General features: G+C 52.6%; 1 protein-coding gene across 1 annotated transcript in view; it reads right to left on the reverse strand.

Moving 5' to 3' along the window:
* The window catches only part of ESYT3 (extended synaptotagmin 3), a 149,119-nt gene that overhangs the window by 53,779 nt on the left and 78,090 nt on the right, over positions 1-17,250 (reverse strand). The window contains exons 9-12 of the mRNA XM_038752330.1: positions 11,666-11,836; positions 3,990-4,072; positions 2,998-3,046; positions 1,829-1,918 (exon numbers count right to left, since the gene is read on the reverse strand). Coding sequence (XP_038608258.1) covers positions 1,829-1,918; positions 2,998-3,046; positions 3,990-4,072; positions 11,666-11,836 — 393 coding nt within the window. The remainder of the gene's footprint in view (positions 1-1,828; positions 1,919-2,997; positions 3,047-3,989; positions 4,073-11,665; positions 11,837-17,250) is intronic.

Consider the following 17,250-nt stretch of genomic DNA (forward strand, 5'->3'; position numbering starts at 1 on the left):
GCTGGATGACTTTTGGGCAAGTCACCTCACTTTTCTGGGCCTCAGTTCCCTCATCTGGAAAATGGGGATCAAGACTGTGAGCCCCACGTGGGACAACCTTGACTACTCTGTACCTCCCCAGCGCTTAGAACAGTGCTTTGCACATAGTAAGCACTTAATAAATGCCATTATTATTATTATTATTATTATTCTCTGGGGCTCAGTTCTCTCATCTGGAAAATGGGGATGAAGACTGTGAGCCCCACGTGGGACAACCTTGATTACCTTGTATCCCCCAGTGCTTAGAACAGTGCTTTGCACATAGTAGTGCCAACTTGTACCTCCCAAGCGCTTAGTACAGTGCTCTGCCCACAGTAAGCGCTCAATAAATACAATTGAATGATGTTCTAAGCGCTTGGGAGGCTACAAGGTGATCAGGTTGTCCCACGGGGGGCTCACAGTTTTTATCCCCATTTTACAGATGAGGGAACTGAGGCCCAGAGAAGGGAAGTGACTTGCCCAGAGTCACACAGCTGACAGTTGGAGGAGTCGGGATTCGAACCCATGACCTCTGACTCCGAAGCCCCGGCTCTTTCCACTGAGCCACGCTGCTTCTCTATTCCTATTTGTGTCTGTCTCCCCTGCTTTAGACTGTGAGCTCATTGTGGGCAGCGATTGCCACGGTTAATTGTTGTATTGTTCAATCAATCAATCGTATTTATTGAGCGCTTACTGTGTGCAGAGCACTGTACTAAGCGCTTGTTTTATAATGATAGCATTTATTAAGCGCTTACTATGTGCAAAGCACTGTTCTAAGCGCTGGGGAGATTACAAGGCAATCAGGTTGTCCCACAGGGGGCTCACAGTCTTAATCCCCATTTTACAGATGAGGGAACTGAGGCCCGGAGAAGTGAAGTGACTCGACCAAAGTCACCCAGCTGACAAGTGGCGGAGCCGGGATTCGAACCCATGACCTCTGACTCCAAAGCCCGGGCTCTTTCCACTGAGCTATGCTGCTTGCCAGCTTGTTCTTTCCCAAGCGCTTAGAGAAGCAGCGTGGCTCAGTGGAAAGAGCCCAGGCTTTGGAGTCCGAGGTCATGGGTTCAAATCCCGGCTCCGCCACTTGACTCTGGGGCAAGTCACTTCATTCAATCGTATTTATTGAGCACTTACTGTGTGCAGAGCACTGTACTAAGCGCTTGGGAAGCCCAGGTTGGCAACATATAGAGACGGTCCCTCCCCAACAGCGGGCTCACAGTCTAGACGGCCTCAGTCACCTCACCTGTCAAATGGGGATTGAGGCTGGGGGCCCCCCTTCACTTTTCTGTGCCTCAGTTCCCTCATCTGGAAAATGGGGATGAAGACTGTGAGCCCCATGTGGGACAACCTGATCACCTTGTAACCTCCCCGGCGCTTAGAACAGTGCTTGGGACATAGTAAGCGCTTAATAAATGCCATTATTCTTATTATTACTACAGTGCTCTATGCACAGTAAGCGCTTAATAAATACAAATGAATGAACGAACGAATGAATAAATGAACCACCACCTCCTCCTGGGACCTTTGGGTTCCCCTCCCTCATCATCATCATCAATCGTATTTATTGAGCGCTTACTGTGTGCAGAGCACTGTACTAAGCGCTTGGGAAGTCCAAGTTGGCAACATATAGAGACGGTCCCTACCCAACAGTGGGCTCACAGTCTAAAATTGGGTCACCTCTGCCCCCCATAAATCTGGGCGTTCGTTCAATCGTATTTATTGAGCGCTTACTGTGTGCAGAGCACTGTACTAAGCGCTTAATACGCTCCCACCCGGGGTCCCCGCCCCCCACCCCCATCCGGGCCCTCACCTTCGGGGGTGGGTCCTGGGCGGCCACGAGTGTCATCCATTCCAACCGCAGATGCAACCGGCCTTGTGGCGTGTCACTCAGGGGGAACCACTGGATAATAATAATAATAATAACAATAATAATAATAATAATAATAATAATAATGGCATTTGTTAAGCGCTTACTATGTGCAAAGCACTGTTCTAAGCTCTGGGGGGATACAAGGTGATCAGGTTGTCCCACGTGGGGCTCACAGTCTTCATCCCCATTTTCCAGATGAGGGAACTGAGGCCCAGAGAAGTGAAGCGTCTTGGCCAAAGTCACCCAGCTGACAAGTGGCGGAGCCGGGATTCGAACCCATGACTTCGGACTCCAAAGCCCGGGCTCTTTCCACTGAGCCACGCTGCTTCTCTAATGCGGGTTTCTGGATGCGGGGGGCAAGGGGGGTCAGGCCGGGAGGGGTCTCAGCCACCCTTGGAGGGGTCAGATTGGGGGCAGGGGAAGGGCCCGGGCATCGCCATCCCCTCCCCCTGGGGAGCTGTGTGACTTTGGGCAAGTCACTTAACTTCTCTGGGCCTCAGTTCCCTCATCTGTAAAAATGGGGATTAGGACTGTAAGCCCCCCGGGGGGCAACCTGATCACCTCGTAACCTCCCCAGTGCTTAGAACGGTGCTTTGCACATAGTAAGCGCTTAATAAATGCCATTATTATTATTATTATTATTAATCAATCAATCAATCAATCGTATTTATTGAGCGCTTACTGTGTGCAGAGCACTGGACTAAGAGCTTGGGAAGTCCAAGTTGGCAACATATAGAGACGGTCCCTACCCAACAGTGGGCTCACAGTCTAAAAGGGGGACAGAGAACAAAACCAAATATACTAACAAAATAAAATAAATAGAATAGATATGTACAAGTAAGATAAATAAATAAATAAATAGAGTAATAAATCTGTACAAACATATATCCATATATACAGGTGCTGTGGGGAAGGGAAGGAGGTAAAATGAGGGGGATGGAGAGGGGACGAGGGGGAGAAGAAGGTAGGGGCTCAGTCTGGGAAGGCCTCCTAGAGGAGGTGAGCTCTCAGTAGGGCCTTGAAATTATTATTATTATTATTATGATTATTATGATTATTATTATTATTATCCCCCCCCCTCCTTCACCCCCACGCCCCGACGGTCACACCTCGTCAACCGTCCGGTTCGTCTTCACGTTTCCAAGGTTGATCTGCAAACTGACAATTTATGCATTCATTAACAATCATAATAACAACAAGCCCGGGCTTGGGAGTCAGAGGTCATGGGTTCTAATCGATCAATCAATCAATCAATCAATCAATTGCATTTATTGAGCGCTTACTGTGTGCAGAGCACTGGACTAAGCGCTTGGGAAGTCCAAGTTGGCAACATATAGAGACAGTCCCTACCCAACAGTGGGCTAATCCCAGCTCCGCCACTTATGTTGCCAACTTGTACTTCCCAAGCGCTTAGTCCAGTGCTCTGCACACAGTAAGCGCTCAATAAATACGACTGAATGAATGAATATAGAGACGGTCCCTACCCAACTGTGTGCCAAGCACTGTTCTAAGCACTGGGGGGATACAAGGTAATCAAGGTTGTCCCACGTGGGGCTCACAGTCTTCATCCCCATTTTACAGATGAGGGAACTGAGGCCCAGAAAAGTGAAGTGACTTGCCCAAAGTTACACAGCCGACAAGTGGCAGGGGTGGAAACTGAACCCATGACCTCTGACTCTGACTCTCCCTTCTAGGTTGTGAGCCCACTGTTGGGTAGGGACCGTCTCTATATGTTGCCGACTTGGACTTCCCAAGCGCTTAGTACAGTGCTCTGCACACAGTAAGCGCTCAATAAATACGATTGAATGAATGAATGAATGACTCCAAAGCCCGGGCCCGTTCCACTGAGCCACGCTGCTCCTCTAGGTGGCCTTCCCTGACTAACCTCTTTTTTATAATAATAATAATAATAATGGCATTTATTAAGCGTTTACTATGTGCAGAGCACTGTACTAAGCGCTTAGGAAGTCCAAGTTGGCACCATATAGAGACGGTCCCTACCCGACAGCGGGCTCACAGTCTAGAAGACGCTCTGCTGCTTCTCTCCTTCAATCCGTCGATTAAGTAACCCGATAATAAAGGCTACTTGAGTTAGTCTTACCTGCCCAGGAAATCGTCCTTATCCGGATCTTCGTCGTATAAATCCACTTCCAGATCCTGCCCGGGAACTTCGTACACGATGAACTTCCGAAATGAAGGAAGGCCGAGAGAGCGTTCAGAGCCAGGAGATTATCCCATTTCCCCCCAAACTGGACCATTCTCTACTTTGGCCTCCTTTTACGTCTCTCTTGCTCACCCCATCTCACTGTCTTTGTGATGATTATGGTTATTATTATTATTACCATCTCACTGTCCTTGTGATGATTATGGTTATTATTATTATTACCATCTCACTGTCCTTGTGATGATTATGGTTATTATTATTATTACCATCTCACTGTCCTTGTGATGATTATGGTTATTATTATTATTACTACCATCTCACTGTCCTTGTGATGATTATGGTTATTATTATCATTAACCATTACGATTATTACGGTATTAGTTAAATAAATAATAATAATGATGGCATTTGTTAAGCGCTTACTATGTGCAGAACACTGTTCTAAATGCTGGGGGGGACACAAGGTGATCAAGTTGCCCCACGTGGGGCTCACAATCTTAATCCCCATTTTACAGACGAGGTAACTGAGGCTCAGAGAAGTTAAGTGACTTGCCCAAGGTCACACAGCAGTCACGTGGTGGAGTCGGGATTCGAACCCATGACCTCTGACTCCAAAGCCCGGGCTCTTTCCACTGAGCCACGCTGCTTCTCTATTATTAGTTATTTTAATATTAATTTTATATTAATATTTTAAATCAATATTTTAATATTTAATATTATTTTAATAACTAATTTTAATAAAAATTAGTTATTTTAATAACTAATAATTATGAATTATTAGTTCATCCTAATAATTCCCTCTAGACTGTCAGCTCGTTGTGGGCAGGGAATGTGTCTGTTTATTGTTGCATTGGACTCTCCCAAGCGCTTAGTCCGGTGCTCTGCAGACAGTAAGCGCTTAAAGAAGCAGCGTGGCTCAGTGGAAAGAGCCCGGGCTTTGGAGTAAATAATAATAGTAAATAAATCTTGTCAGTTCTACCTGGTTGTTGCCAACTCGTGCTTCCCAAGTGCTTAGTACAGGGCTCTGCACACAGTAAGCGCTCAATAAATATGATTGATTGATTGATTGAACAAATGCCATCATTATTATTCAACCCGCCTAGTCGATCTATCACTAAATCTTGTCAGTTCAACCTGGTTGTTGCCGACTTGTGCTTCCCAAGTGCTTAGTACAGTGCTCTGCACGCAGTAAGCGCTCAATAAATACGATTGATTGATTGATTGAACAAATGCCATCGTTATTATTCAACCCGCCTAGTCGATCTATCACTAAATCTTGTCAGTTCGACCTTCACTACATTGTTAAAATCCGTCCTTTCCTCTCCATCCAAACCGCTGCCACGTTATTCCAAGCACCTCTCCTCTCCCTCCTGGATGACCGCATCAGCCTCCTGTTACCTCAGTTACCTCATCTGTAAAATGGGGATGAAGACTATGAGCCCCATGTGGGACAACCTGATCACCCTGTATTCCCCCACAGCGCTTAGAACAGTGCTTGGCACATAGTAAGCGCTTAACAAATGCCATCATTATTATTCAACCCGCCTAGTCGATCTATCACTAAATCTTGTCAGTTCGACCTGGTTGTTGCCGACTTGTGCTTCCCAAGTGCTTAGTACAGTGCTCTGCACGCAGTAAGCGCTCAATAAATACGATTGATTGATTGATTGAACAAATGCCATCGTTATTATTCAACCCGCCTAGTCGATCTATCACTAAATCTTGTCAGTTCGACCTTCACTACATTGCTAAAATCCGTCCTTTCCTCTCCATCCAAACCGCTGCCACGTTATTCCAAGCGCCTCTCCTCTCCCTCCTGGATGACCGCGTCAGCCTCCTGTTATCTCAGTTACCTCATCTGTAAAATGGGGATGAAGACTATGAGCCCCATGTGGGACAACCTGATCACCCTGTATTCCCCCACAGCGCTTAGAACAGTGCTTGGCACATAGTAAGCGCTTAATAAATGCCATCATTATTATTCAACCCGCCTAGTCGATCTGTCACTGAATCTTGTCAGTTCAACCTTCACTACATTGCTAAAATCCGTCCCAGCCTCCTGTCTCTCCCCAATCCAGTCCAGACTTGGCTCTGCTGCCCGGATCACTTTTCCACAAAAACGTTCAGCTCATCATCATCATCATCATCATCAATCATATTTATTGAGCGCTTACTATGTGCAGAGCACTGGACTAAGCGCTTGGGAAGTACAAATTGGCAACATATAGAGACAGTCCCTACCCAACAGTGGGCTCACAGTCTAAAAGAAGAATAATAATAATGGCATTTATTAAGCACCTACTATGTGCAAGGCACTGTTCCAAGCGCTGGGGAGGCCACAAGGTGATCAGGTTGTCCCAAGGGGCCCACAGTCTCAATCCCCATTCCACAGATGAGGCAACTGAGGCCCAGAGAAGCTAAGTGACTTTCCCAGTCTGTCTGGGAAAGCTCATGTCTCCCCGCTCCTCAAGACTCTCCGGTGGTTGTCTACCCACCTCCGCCTCAAACAAAAACTTCGCACCATCGGCTTTAAAGCCCTCTATCTAATAATAATAATAATAATGATAGCATTTATTAAGCGCTTACTATGTGCAAAGCACTGTTCTAAGCGCTGGGGAGGTTACAGGGTGATCAGGTTGTCCCACGGAGGGGCTCACGGTCTTAATCCCCATTTTATAGATGAGGGAACTGAGGCCCAGAGAAGTGAAGTGACTTGCCCGAAGTCACACAGCTGACAAGTGGCGGAGCCGGGATTTGAACCCATGACCTCTTCTCCAAAGCCCGGGCTCTTTCCACTGGGCCACACTGCTTCTCCTTGCCCCCTTCTACCTCACCTCTCCTATTAAAACCCAGCCCCTCATCTTTCACTGTCCCCGCCACTGAGGTGAGCTTAATTCATGCCCAGGGACGGTCTCTCTTTCTGGGCTGGTCTTTCTGTGCCCGGGGCAGGTCTGTCTGTGCCCGGGCCCCATCTGTCTGTGCCCGGGGCCGGTCTGTCTGCCCAGGGCCGGCCTGTCTGCCCAAATCTGGTCTGTCTGTGCCCAGGGCCATCTGTCTGTGGCAGGGCCCGTCTGTCCGGGCCCGGGGCCAATCTGTCTGTGCCCGGGGCTAGTCTGTCTGTGCCCAAATCTGGTCTGTCTGTGCCCTGGCCAGTCTTTCTGTGCCTGGGAATGGTCTGTCTTCCTCCAGAGTCTGGTCTGTCAGTGCCCGGGGCTGGTATGTCCATGCCCAGGGCTGGCCTGCCTGCACAGGTCTGATCTGTCTGTGGCAGGGCCCATCTGTCTGGGCCCGGGGCCAATCTGTCTGTGCCCGGGGCAGTTCTGTCTGTGCCCGGGGCCGGCCTGTCTATGCCTGGGGCTGGCCTTTCTGCCCGTGTCTGGTCTGGCTGTGGCAAGGCCCATCTGTCCGTGCCCAGGGCCAATCTGTCTGTGCCCAAATCTGGTCTGTCTGTGCCCTGGCCAGTCCTTCTGTGTCTGGGGATGGTCTGTCTTCCTCCAGAGTCTGGTCTGTCTGTGCCCGGGGCTGGTCTGTCAATGTCCAGGGCTGGCCTGCCTGCCCAGGTCTGATCTGGCTGTGGCAGGGCCCATCTGTCTGTGCCCGGGGCCACTGTGTCTGCCCCCGGGGTCTGGTCTGTCTTGCCAGGGGCCAGTCTGTCTATGCCCAGGGCTGGCCTATCTGCCCGGGTCTGGTTTGGCTGTGGCAAGGCCCATCTGTCTGTGCCCGGGGCCAATCTGTCTGTGCCCGGGGCAGGCCTGTCTGTGCCCAAATGTGGTCTGTCTGTGCCCTGGCCAGTCTTTCTGTGCCCGGGGAAGGTCTGTCTGTGCCCAAATCTGGTCTGTCTGTGCCCTGGCCAGTCTTTCTGTGCCTGGGGATGGTCTGTCGTCCCCCAGAGACTGGTCTGTCTGTGCCCAGGGCCGGTCTGTCTACACCTAGGGCTGGCCTGCCTGCCCAGGTCTGATCTGGCTGTGGCAGGGCACATCTGTCTGTGCCCGGGGCCAATCTGTCTGTGCCTGGGGCCGGCCTGTCTATGCCCAGGGCTGGCCTACCTGCCCGGGTCTGGTCTGTCTGTGGCAAGGCCCATCTGTCCGTGCCCGGGGCCAATCTGTCTGTGCCCAGGGCAGGTCTGTCTGTGCCCAAATCTGGTCTGTCTGTGCCCTGGCCAGTCTTTCTGTGCCTGGGGATGGTCTGTCTTCCCCCAGAGACTGGTCTGTCTGTGCCCGGGGCCGGTCTGTCTACACCTAGGGCAGGCCTGCCTGCCCAGGTCTGATCTGTCTGTGGCAGGGCACATCTGTCTGTGCCCGGGGCCGGCCTGTCTATGCCCAGGGCTGGCCTACCTGCCCGGGTCTGGTCTGTCTGTGGCAGGGCCCATCTGTCCGTGCCCGGTGCCAACCTGTCTGTGCCCGGGGCAGGCCTGTCTGTGCCCAAATCTGGTCAGTCTGTGCCCTGGTCAGTCTTACTGTGCCTGGGGATGGTCTGTCTTCCTCCAGAATCTGGTCTGTCTGTGCCCGGGGCTGGTATGTCCGTGCCCGGGGCTGGTATGTCCATGCCCAGGGCTGGCCTGCCTGCCCAGGTCTGACCTGTCTGTGGCAGGGCCCATCTGTCCGTGCCCAGGGCAAATCTGTCTGTGCCCGAGGCTGGTCTGTCTGTGCCCAAATCTGGTCTGTCTGTGTCCGGGGCTGGTATATCCATGCCCTGGGCTGGCCTGCCTGCCCAGGTCTGACCTGTTTGTGGCAGGGCCCATCTGTCCGTGCCCGGGGCCAATCTCTCTGTGCCCGGGGCAGGCCTGTCTGTGCCCAAATCTGGTCTGTCTGTGCCCTGGCCAGTCTTTCTGTGCCTGGGGATGGTCTGTCTTCCCCCCAGAGTCTGGTCTGTCTGTGCCCGGGGCTGGTATGTCCATGCCCAGGGCTGGCCTGCCTGCCCAAGTCTGATCTGGCTGTGGCAAGGCCCATCTGTCTGGGCCCGGGGCCAATCTGTCTGTGCCCGGGGCATGTCAGTCTGTGCCCAAATCTGGTCTGTCTGTGCCCTGGCCAGTCTTTCTGTGCCTGGGGATGGTCTGTTGTCCCCCAGAGTCTGGTCTGTCCGTGCCCAGGGCCGGTCTGTCCATGCCCAGGCCCGGCCTATCTGCCCTGGTCTGGTCTGTCTGTGGCAGGGCCCATCTGTCTGTGCCCGGGGCCAATCTGTCTGTGCCCGATGCAGGTCTGTCTGTGCCCAGGGCTGGTCTGTCTATGCCCAGGGCTGGCCTATCTGCCCGGGTCTGGTTTGGCTGTGGCAGGGCCCATCTGTCCGTGCCCGGGGCCAATCTGTCTGTGCCCGGGGCAGGCCTGTCTGTGCCCAAATCTGGTCTGTCTGTGCCCTGGCCAGTCTTTCTGTGCCTGGGGATGGTCTGTCTTCCTCCAGAATCTGGTCTGTCTGTGCCCGGGGCTGGTATGTCCATGCCCAGAGCTGGCCTGCCTGCCCAGGTCCGGTCTGTCTGTGGCAGGGCCCATCTGTCTGTGCCCAGGGCCAATCTGTCTGTGCCTGGGGCAGGTCTGTCTGTGCCCGGGGCTGGTCTGTCTATGCCCAGGGCTGGCCTATCTGCCCGGGTCTGGTCTGTCTGTGGCAAGGCCTATCTGTCTGTGCCCAGGACAGGTCTGTCTGTGCCCAAATCTGGTCTGTCTGGGCCCTGGCCAGTCTTTCCGTGCCTGGGGATGGTCTGTCGTCCCCCCGAGTCTGGTCTATCTGTGCCCGGGGCTGGTCTGTCTATGCCCAGGGCTGGCCTGCCTGCCCAGGTCTGATCTGGCTGTGGCAGGGCCCATCTGTCTGTGCCCGGGACCAACCTGTCTGCCCTCGGGGTCTGGTCTGTCTGTGCCCCGGGCTGGTATTTCCATGCCCAGGGCTGGCCTGCTTGCCCAAGTCTGATCTGTCTGTGGCAAGGCCCATCTGTCTGTGCCCGGGGCCAATCTGTCTGTACCCGGGGCAGGTCTGTCTGTGCCCAAATCTGGCCTGTCTGTGCCCTGGCCAGTCTTTCTGTGCCTGGGGATGGTCTGTCTTCCCCCAGAGTCTGGTCTGTCTGTGCCCGGGGCTGGTATGTCCATGCCCAGGGCTGGCCTGCCTGCCCAGGTCCGATCTGTCTGTGGCAGGGCCCATCTGTCTGTGCCCGGGACCAACCTGTCTGCCCCCGGGGTTTGGTCTGTCTTGCCAGGGGCCGGTCTGTCTATGCCCAGGGCTGGCCTACCTGCCCAGATCTGGTCTGTCTGTGGCAAGGCCCATCTGTCCGTGCCCGGGGCCAATCTGTCTGTGCCCGGGGCAGGCCTGTCTGTGCCCAAATCTGGTCTGTCTGTGCCCTGGCCAGTCTTTCTGTGCCTGGGGATGGTCTGTCTTCCTCCAGAATCTGGTCTGTCTGTGCCCGGGGCTGGTATGTCCATGCCCAGAGCTGGCCTGCCTGCCCAGGTCCGGTCTGTCTGTGGCAGGGCCCATCTGTCTGTGCCCAGGGCCAATCTGTCTGTGCCTGGGGCAGGTCTGTCTGTGCCCGGGGCTGGTCTGTCTATGCCCAGGGCTGGCCTATCTGCCCGGGTCTGGTCTGTCTGTGGCAGGGCCCATCTGTCTGTGCCCAGGGCAAATCTGTCTGTGCCCGAGGCTGGTCTGTCTGTGCCCAAATCTGGTCTGTCTGTGCCCGGGGCTGGTATATCCATGCCCAGGGCTGGCCTGCCTGCCCAGGTCTGACCTGTCTGTGGCAGGGCCCATCTGTCCGTGCCCGGTGCCAATCTGTCTGTGCCCAAATCTGGTCTGTCTGTGCCCTGGCCAGTCTTTCTGTGCCTGGGGCTGGTCTGTCTTCCTCCAGAGTCTGGTCTGTCTGTGCCCGGGGCTGGTATGTCCATGCCCAGGGCTGGCCTGCCTGCCCAAGTCTGATCTGGCTGTGGCAAGGCCCATCTATCTGTGCCCGGGGCCAATCCGTCTGTGCCCGGGGCAGGTCTGTCTGTGCCCGGGGCTGGTCTGTCTATGCCCAGGGCTGGCCTATCTGCTCGGGTCTGGTCTGTCTGTGGCAGGGCCCATCTGTCTGTGCCCGGGGCCAATATCTGTCTGTGCCCGGGGCAGGTCTGTCTGTGCCCAAATCTGGTCTGTCTGTGCCCTGGCCAGTCTTTCTGTGCCTGGGGCTGGTCTGTCTTCCCCCCGAATCTGGTCTGTCCGTGCCCGGGGCCGGTCTGTCCATGCCCAGGCCCGGCCTATCTGCCCGGGTCTGGTCTGGCGGCGGCAGGGCCCATCTGTCCGTGCCCGGTGCCAATCTGTCTGTGCCCGGGGCCGGTCTGTCTGTGCCCGGGGCTGGTCTGTCTATGCCTGGGGCTGGCCTTTCTGCCTGTACCTGGTCTGGCTGTGGCAAGGCCCATCTGTCCATGCCCAGGGCCAGTCTGCCTGTGCCCGGGGCACTTCTGTCTGTGCCCAAATCTGGTCTGTCTGTGCCCTGGCCAGTCTTTCTGTGCCCGGGGATGGTCTGTCTTCCCCCAGAGTCTGGTCTGTCCGTGCCCGGGGCCGGTCTGTCCATGCGCAGGCCCGGCCTGCCTGCCCGGGCCTGGTCCGGCTGCGGCAGTGCCCACCTGCCCGGGCCCCCCGGAGGGGCGTCCACTACACCGACCCACCTCGAAGACCTCGTGCCAGAGGGGGTCCAGGCTTTGGCGGACGGTGCGGGTCCGGAAGCGCTCCGGCCCCAGGCGCACGACGGCGTACGGGTCCGACTTGCCCCGCACGCCCAGGAAGCCGTCCTTCGCTGCCAGCTGCTCGCCCGCCAGCACAAACACCCGGATCACACCCTGCCGCGTGCACCCCATACACACGTACACACCCACACACATGCACACACACACACACACAGCACACAGCACAGAGCAGACACAAGCAGCACCCATAGAGTAAGCAGCACACACAACGCACACACAGAGATCATCCACACCCATGCCAACCCACCCGGTGTGTGCACACAAACACACACACACACACACCGGACACAAGCAGCAACCACACAGTTAAAACAGGACACACATGTACACACACAGAGTCCAGTGTGCACACGTACACAAATCCAGAGCGGACACACACAGCCCAAAGGAGACATGAATGGCAACCACACAGTAAACAGGACACACACAGAAACACACACACAGAGATCATCCACACCCATGTCAACCCACCCGGTGTGTGTGCGTGCACACACACACATAAACACACACACAGTGGACACAAGCAGCAACCACACAGTAAACAGGGCACACACATACACACACAGAGTCCAGTGTGCACACATACACAAATACAGAGCGGACACAAACAGCCCAAAGGGGACACGAATGGCAACCACACAGTAAACAGGACACACAGATACACACACAGAGTCCAGTGTGCACACATACACAGAGTGGACACACACAGCCCAAAGGAGACACAAATGGCAACCACACAGTTAACAGGATACACACAGAGTCCAGTGTGCACACATACACAAATCCAGAGCGGACACAAACAGCCCAAAGGAGAACACAAATGGCAACCACACAGTAAACAAGATACACACATACACACATAGAGTACAGTGTGCACACATACACAAATCCAGAGCGGACACAAACAGCCCAAAGCGGACACAAATGGCAACCACACAGTAAACAGGACACACACATAAACACACAGAGTCCAGTGTGCACACATAGACAAATCCAGAGCAGACACAAACAGCCCAAAGCAGACACAAATGGCAACCACACAGTTAACAGGATACACACAGAGTCCAGTATGCACACGTACACAAATACAGAGCGGATACACCCAGCCCAAAGGAGACACAAATGGCAACCACACAGTAAACAGGACACACATATACACACAGAGTCCAGTGTGCACACAAACACAAATGCAGAGCGGACACACCCAGCCCAAAGGAGACACAAATGGCAACCACACAGTAAACAAGACACACACATACACACACAGAGTCCAGTGTGCACACATACACAAATACAGAGCGGACACAAACAGCCCAAAGGGGACACAAATGGCAACCACACAGTAAACAGGACACACACATACACACACACAGTCCAGTGTGCACACATACACAAATACAGAGCGGACATACCCAGCCCAAAGCAGACACAAATGGCAACCACACAGTAAACAGGACACACACATACACACACAGAGTCCAGTGTGCACACATACACAAATACAGAGCGGACACACCAGCCCAAAGCAGACACAAACGTCAACCATGCAGTAAACAGGACACGCGGTGTGCATGCACACGTACACACATAGAGTCCAGTGTGCACACATACACAAATCCAGAGCGGACCCACACAGCCCAAAGCAGACACAAACGACAACCACACAGTAAACAGGACACCCAGAGTGCACACATGCAGAACAAACGCAACACACGGCCGACATGCACAATACACAGCAGACACGCACAGTCCAGTGTGCGCACATACACAAACACGGAGCGGACCCGCAGCGCACACAGCAGACATAAACAGCAACCACACAGGACACTCAGCAGGCACACGGACACACAAGCACACACCACACGGGAGACACAGAGAAGACCTGGTTAGTGAGGCTTCGCATGCTCTGTCTGAGCAGTGGGCGCAAGGCATTTAATAATAATAATAATAATAATAATAATAATAATAATAATAATAGTAATAATAATAGTAATAATAATAATAATGGTATTTAAGCGCTTATTCTGTGCAAAGCACTGTTCTAAGCGCTGGGGGATACAAGGTGATGAGATTGTCCCACGGGGGGCTCACAGTCTTAATCCCCATTTTCCAGATGAGGGAACTGAGGCCCAGAGAAGTGAAGTGGCTTGCCCGAGGTGACCCAGCTGACAAGCGGCGGAGCCGGGATTCGAACCCATGACCTCGGACTCCCAAGCCCGGGCTCTTTCCACTGAACCACGCGGCTTATTTGCAGACAACCCCAAGGCCGGAGGCGTGTGGGGAGGAGGGAGGCCCCCCGCACGTCTGCCATCTACCCCAGCGCTTAGAACAGTGCTTGGCGTGTAGTAAGCGCTTAACAGCGCGGCTCAGTGGAAAGAGCACGGACTTTGGAGTCAGAGGTCGTGGGTTCAAATCCCGGCTCCGCCACTGGTCAGCTGGGTGACTTTGGGCAAGTCACTTCGCTTCTCTGGGCCTCAGTTCCCTCATCTGGAAAATGGGGATGAAGACTGGGAGCCCCCCGTGGGACAACCTGATCACCTTGGAACCTCCCCAGCGCTTAGAACAGTGCTTGGCACATAGTAAGCGCTTAATAAATGCCATCATTATTATTATTATTATTATTAGTAGTAGTAGTAGTAGTAGTAGTAGGAGTAGTAGTAGTAGTAGTAGTAGTAAGTGCTCAACAGCGTGGCTCAGTGGAAAGAGCACGGACTTTGGAGTCAGAGGTCGTGGGTTCAAATCCCGGCTCTGCCACTGGTCAGCTGGGTGACTTTGGGCAAGTCACTTCACTGCTCTGGGCCTCAGTTCCCTCATCTGGAAAATGGGGATGAAGACTGGGAGCCCGCCGTGGGACAACCTGATCACCTTGGAACCTCCCCAGCGCTTAGAACAGGGCTTTGCACATAGTAAGCGCTTAATAAACGCCGTCATTATTATTAGTAGTAGTAAGTGCTTAACAGCGTGGCTCAGTGGAAAGAGCACGGAGTCAGAGGTCATGGATTCAAATCCCGGCTCCGCCACTGGTCAGCTGGGTGACTTTGGGCAAGTCACTTCACTTCTCTGGGCCTCAGTTCCCTCATCTGTAAAATGGGGATGAAGACTGGGAGCCCCCGTGGGACAACGTGATCACCTTGGAACCTCCCCAGTGCTTAGAACAGTGCTTGGCACATAGTAAGCGCTTAATAAATGCCATTATTATTATTATTATTAGTAGTAGTAGTAGTAGTAGTAGTAAGTGCTTAACAGCGTGGCTCAGTGGAAAGAGCACGGACTTTGGAGTCAGAGGTCGTGGGTTCAAATTCCGGCTCCGCCACTGGTCAGCTGGGTGACTTTGGGCAAGTCACTTCGCTTCTCTGGGCCTCAGTTCCCTCATCTGGAAAATGGGGATGAAGACTGGGAGCCCCCCGTGGGACAACCTGATCACCTTGGAACCTCCCCAGTGCTTAGAACAGTGCTTGGCACATAGTAAGGGCTTAATAAATGCCATTATTATTATTATTAGTAGTAGTAGTAGTAGTAGTAAGTGCTTAACAGCGCGGCTCAGTGGACAGAGCACGGACTTTGGAGTCAGAGGTCGTGGGTTCAAATCCCGGCTCCGCCACTTGTCAGCTGGGTGACTTTGGGCGAGTCACTTCACTTCTCTGGGCCTCAGTTCCCTCATCTGGAAAATGGGGATGAAGACTGGGAGCCCCCCGTGGGACAACGTGATCACCTTGGAACCTCCCCAGTGCTTAGAACAGTGCTTGGCACATAGTAAGCGCTTAATAAATGTCATTATTATTATTATTATTATTATTAGTAGTAGTAGTAGTAGTAGTAGTAGTAGTAGTAGTAGTAGTAGTAGTAGTAGTAGTAGTAGTAGTAGTAGTAGTAGTAGTAATAGTAGTAAGTGCTTAACAGCGTGGCTCAGTGGAAAGAGCACGGACTTTGGAGTCAGAGGTCGTGGGTTCAAATCCCGGCTCCGCCACTGGTCAGCTGGGTGACTTTGGGCAAGTCACTTCACTTCTCTGGGCCTCAGTTCCCTCATCTGGAAAATGGGGATGAAGACTGGGAGCCCCCCGTGGGACAACCCGATCACCTTGGAACCTCCCCAGCGCTTAGAACAGTGCTTTGCACGTAGTAAGCGCTTAACAAATTCATTCATTCAATCGTATTTATTGAGCGCTTCCTCTGTGCAGAGCACTGTACTAAGCGCTTGGGAAGTCCAAGTTGGCAACATATAGAGACGGTCCCGACCCAACAGCGGGCTCACTGCCTTTATTATTATTATTATTAGAGGTGGGAGGGCGTTCCACCCCTCAGGTCAGGTTGTCCCCCGTGGGGCTCACAGTCTTCATCCCCATTTTACAGATGAGGTCACTGAGGCTCAGAGAATAAGAATAATAATAATATTGGCACTTGTTAAGCACTTACTCTGTGCAAAGCACTGTTCTAAGCGCTGGGGAGGATACAAGGCGATCAGGTTGTCCCCCGTGGGGCTCACAGTCTTCATCCCCATTTTACAGATGAGGTCACTGAGGCTCGGAGAATGAGAATAATAATAATATTGGCATTTGTTAAGCGCTTACTCTGTGCAAAGCACTGTTCTATGCTCTGGGGGGGATACAAGGCGATCAGGTTGTCCCCCGTGGGGCTCACAGTCTTCATCCCCATTTTACAGATGAGGTCACTGAGGCTCAGAGAATAAGAATAATAATAATAATATTGGCATTTGTTAAGCGCTTACTATGTGCAAAGAACTGTTTTAAGCTCTGGGGGGGATACAAGGTGATCAGGTTGTCCCCCGTGGGGCTCACAGTCTTCATCCCCATTTTACAGATGAGGTCACTGAGGCTCAGAGAATAAGAATAATAATAATAATATTGGCATTTGTTAAGCGCTTACTATGTGCAAAGAACTGTTTTAAGCGCTGGGGGGGATACAAGGTGATCAGGTTGTCCCCCGTGGGGCTCACAGTCTTCATCCCCATTTTACAGATGAGGTCACTGAGGCTCAGAGAATAAGAATAATAATAATAATATTGGCATTTGTTAAGCGCTTACTATGTGCAAAGAACTGTTTTAAGCGCTGGGGGGGATACAAGGTGATCAGGTTGTCCCCCGTGGGGCTCACAGTCTTCATCCCCATTTTACAGATGAGGTCACTGAGGCTCAGAGAATAATAATAATAATAATAATAATAATAATAATATTGGCATTTGTTAAGCGCTTACTCTGTGCAAAGCACAGAGGCAGGACGTGGGCGAGAGGTCGACGGTGAGATAGAAGAGATGGGGGGCAGTGAGAAGGTTGGCACTGGACTTCCCAAGCACTTAGTCCAGTGCTCTGCACATAGTAAGCGCTCAATAAATACGATTGAATGAATGAATGAACGAATTAGAGTAAGCACTTCATAAATGCCATCATTATTATTATGATGCTCTGCACATGGTAAAATGCCATCATCATTATTATTATTATGATGCTCTGCACATAATAATAATAATAATAGTGGCATTTATTAAGCGC

Source organism: Tachyglossus aculeatus, chromosome 1, assembly GCF_015852505.1.
Source record: "Tachyglossus aculeatus isolate mTacAcu1 chromosome 1, mTacAcu1.pri, whole genome shotgun sequence".
NCBI lineage: Eukaryota > Metazoa > Chordata > Mammalia > Monotremata > Tachyglossidae > Tachyglossus > Tachyglossus aculeatus.